Source organism: Triticum dicoccoides, chromosome 2A, assembly GCF_002162155.2.
Source record: "Triticum dicoccoides isolate Atlit2015 ecotype Zavitan chromosome 2A, WEW_v2.0, whole genome shotgun sequence".
In the NCBI taxonomy this organism is placed as follows: Eukaryota; Viridiplantae; Streptophyta; class Magnoliopsida; order Poales; family Poaceae; genus Triticum; species Triticum dicoccoides.
The window spans coordinates 79,027,866-79,031,912 of NC_041382.1; the positions used below are offsets into that span (position 1 = coordinate 79,027,866).

Below are 4,047 nucleotides of genomic sequence, written 5' to 3' on the forward strand. Positions count from 1 at the left end.
TTGCGCTCACCGAAAGAAGTCGTATGGACGAGGGACCTCGGCGAGAGATAAGGACGACAGGGAAGAACCGTGGGCGCCACAGAAGACACGTGTCATGCATGCACGGGAGGTGCCATTGACATGAGCGAGAAATCAATCGGCCGAATTGAACCGCTTCCCATATTTCTTTGGCATGCTTCCAACTGTTGCATGTACGTTAACATAACAGGCAGAAAATTATCACCTACCAATATTTCCACATTAATTCGGGACAAAAAACCACCGCGTATCCTTCCAATTCCGAGCACGCAAATTAATCGAATCCTTATCGTGCACCCCTACAACCGTACATGCAGAAACCAGCCCGGGAAGATCACGATTCACGCTCGCCGGCCAACCGGAAAGGAAAGCAGCAACCGGGCGCCCGGTAATGGACGCCGTTAAATAGGGCGTTCCCGGAGGGCCTCCCCGCAAGAAGAGTCTCGTTCGTGGAGCGGCAGGGTTTGAAATATTTTCCTGGAGATCGAGACGAGAGGCGAGCGGGCGTGCGCCGGCGCAGAGCCTTGTCCCCTTCCCCCTCGTCCCAATCCTGAAAGCTGCGCCCCCCCTTGTCCGTCCGCTGGACAAAGAAGCGGTCCGGTCCCGTGGAGCGCGTGGCAACGGGAAACTCCGCCCCCCTCCGCGCCACGGCACCGTAGAGAGCGAGAGCCAGAGCGGCCGCCGGCAACTCCACTCCACACGACGCAGGTGAGGTTATGTCTGCCAGATTCGTTTGTGTTCGCGCGGCGCGGGTGCCGGATTGATCTGTCCGCGGCGGTTGTTCATTACTTTCTGCCGTTTCTTGCTGATGAACTGCGGCTGCTGTGCCGTGTTGCGCGGAGGAGGCGGCCGCTGTCCCCGACGGGAGTCGTTCGGAGCCGTGTAAGCCGGTTGGAGCTCCGATTTTTGGGCCTCTGCTCCGTTCGTCCTAGACTAGATTGGTTTGGTTTGGTTTGGATTTGCACCGCGTCGTCGTTTTGAATCTGTTTGGATCTGGCGAGAACGCGAGGTTTACTGGATTTGTGGGTTGGGAGAGCGCGCGCGGTTGTTCCAGATTGAATCTGTTATGCTCATGGAGTCATGCATATTTTGGCCTGCTTCTTCTCTGCTCTACTTCAGCTTGGTACTTTGGTTGGTGCGATTCTCGGTATTCCGTTACCGTCTTCCCTTTGCCAACGCCTTGCGTTTTCAATGCTCATGAACTTTCTTCACGGTTCCAAATCTTCTCTTTTGTTGGCTTGTTGTCTCGTGTTCTTGTAAGGCAGTTAGTGTGTTACTCACAAAATCCATTTGTTTTGTCCATCCCGTTGGCTGTTTGTGCTTATTCCTGTGATTTCTGAAGGTAAGAAGAAGAAGAGATGGTGCACAAGGAGCTGCAGCAGGCATGGTGGTTCGACAGCCACAACCTCGCCAGGACGTCCCCGTGGCTCGGCACCACTCTTTCAGGTTTGCCTCTCGCTCCCTACCCGGCACTCCCCAGTGGATGTCGTTATCACCGTATGGTTACTCCATGGACGGACTGAACCTGGATCTTGCTGTTGACTTGTTGTGGTTACTCCATGGACTGATATTATGACCTCTGCACCGAACCATCTCTCTTACAGAACTGTCCGCCTCTGTTCTGGCCATACTACTTTCCATGTGGAGTTTCACCAACGGTCAATTTCATCTTGGTCTTAACTTCTCTTTTAGATAATGGAAGATTTCCCCCCCAAAAAAATTATAATGGAAGATTTGCTCCTCCAGCCTCTGTCTGCGTCGTTACAGCATGTACATATTTAACTCTGAAGAATGATAAGTAAATCATGACAAGTTCACAATATTACTCTAGCACTCTATCAAATTTGTGGTGACATATGCAATCTTGTGATGCATAGATCAATAATGGCCTGGTAATTCTGTACGTCAGATTTTTTTTATAGGGACTCTGTACTTCATATCTTGTTTTTACAGCACGGATAACTTCACCTTCACTAATTGTTTTCTTCCTTCCCTTGGATTGCAGAACTGGATGACAAGACCAAGCAAATGCTCAAGCTGATCGACCAAGATGCGGACTCGTTCGCTCAGCGTGCTGAAATGTACTACAAGAAGCGTCCAGTCCTGGTGGACATGCTCGGCGACCTGTACCGCACGCACCGCTCGCTCGCCGAGCAGTATGACCTGCTGAAGCATGGCAGCGGCACATGCCGGTCCAAATTCAATCCATCTCCCTGCACCAAGAGCTGGTCTCCGGGGTCCATGGATGGCAAGGCGACCAAGAGCTGGTCTTCAGGGTCCATGGATGGCAAGACAACAAGAAGTTCTTCCTCCAACTCACTGTGCTCAGACTCCTATGACTCCGAGTCTGAAGTTGATGACCCGGAAGAAGAGCATGATGAGAAGGTGTCCGAAGGCGCTGCAGCGGCAGCGGCAAAGAAGGACCAGCTTGACCAAGAAGCAGAGCTCATGCGCGCGGAGATCAAGAGGCTCAACGAGCAGAACTCCGAGCTGCAGAAGGTGATCGAGGAGAACAAGGCGGCTCACGAGGCGGAGCTCGCCGCGAAGGACGAGGAGAAGAGGGAGGTCATCAGGCAGCTCGCGTCGTCCATCGACATGGTGAAGCAGGAGAACTACACCCTGCGCGAGCTCCTCAAGAGCCCCAACCCAAAGCACCACCCCGCCGCCGCGGCCCCGCCCCGCGGCTTCGATCTCAGGAAGCTGACCAAGGACCTGTTCTCGGCGAAGCTGTTCACGGGCCAACGCAAGCATAATGGTCCCATGGTCGCTCTGTGAATGAGTGAGTTTTGGTGCGGCAGAGTCCACCATGATGAAGAGAAGAAATTATATGATGCAGTTTCTCCATCTTGACATCCAGATCCATGAGAATTTCTTGTAGCTCTTGTGCATATAGGATGGGTTTCTTTTGGACCGTGTCTGGTCCCCATCCTTGTTCAGGGTTAGCTAGTAGAGAGAATTTTTAACTATGTTGCTGTTATACTCATGTTTTATCTGTAGTAAGTAGTAGTAGAATAGCCATATGAATGTTTGTATGATCGCTTAACTATATAGTAAAAATATATTATTATTTTTGTCAAGTTTCAGCGTTCCTGTGCGATGCTGCCTGCACTAGAATATTTGCTGTTGCTGAAACTACTTTAGAAGTGCCATCATCAAGATTCAGAAAGGCTGATGAACGTAAGATGAAACTCTGCAACTGCAGTTGGGGTAATCCGTCTGATGAATCATGATGAACCCCGAAAAGTTTTTCGAAGCACTTCCACTAGTCCACATCAAAATTTGCTCTTGCTGAAACTACTTTAGAAGCTAATCAAATTTCTGATAGTTCGATGGAAAGTGAGAGGAAACTCTGCAACTACAATTGGGGTAACCCGGGCAGAGCCAAGAATTTGCTCATTGGTATTCACCATAATAAATTTTATGCAACAGTTGATCAAAATTGTTGGCCTGTATTATGGATATATTATGGACGACACTACACGTCGGCCGGGAAATGATTTGATCGATCTGCCGCCTCCATAGTCGTTGGCACGCATGACAACCGTTCGTTCTCTACCTTGTGAGCCTCTCGGCAGCGACCCAACTTTTCGCAACATAGTTCTTGTTGCGCTCAAGGGCTTGCAACATGAGTCATGTTGCACTCCATCAAAACGTTTTCTACCGTTGCAACATTACCTATGTTGTGACCACAACAAACCCCCTCTGTTGCTACCCGTCATTTGCAAAATGGCCCATGTTGTGAAGCTCCTTTGCAACATGACGCGTGGGCGCGCAAGCTATGGCAGCGGGCCACCATTATGGTGGCGTCACCGTGGAACCAGGTGTCGAGGATGCCTCGCTCAAAGATCTCGTATACGGTCGCGTCTGGCGGCACAATAGCCAAGCAGGCGCGCGAGATTGCGGAGCTGAAGATCGTCGTTGTTGTTGCAAAGATCTATCTTGGTTGTCCCTGAGGGCCTACAACATCGTCCCCGCAGGATCCAGCTACCGCCATCGTCCCTTGCCCTGGCCGATCTGCAACATACCCTG

The 4,047-nt window shown here is 51.0% G+C and overlaps 1 protein-coding gene across 2 annotated transcripts; it reads left to right on the plus strand.

The window, feature by feature from the left end:
- The first annotated feature begins 457 nt into the window (after nt 1-457).
- On the plus strand, nt 458-3,095 carry LOC119353409 (protein NETWORKED 3A-like). 2 transcript variants are annotated; one of them, XM_037620035.1, is made up of 3 exons: nt 458-726; nt 1,361-1,464; nt 2,024-3,095. In XM_037620035.1, the coding sequence occupies exons 2-3, from the start codon at nt 1,377-1,379 to the stop codon at nt 2,791-2,793; spliced, it is 858 nt and encodes a 285-aa protein (XP_037475932.1). In that variant the 5' UTR covers nt 458-726; nt 1,361-1,376; the 3' UTR covers nt 2,794-3,095. The 2 variants fall into 2 exon arrangements, with proteins under 2 accessions (XP_037475932.1, XP_037475933.1); XM_037620036.1 differs by lacking the exon at nt 458-726 and adding an exon at nt 745-900.
- Nucleotides 3,096-4,047: the final 952 nt, after the last annotated feature.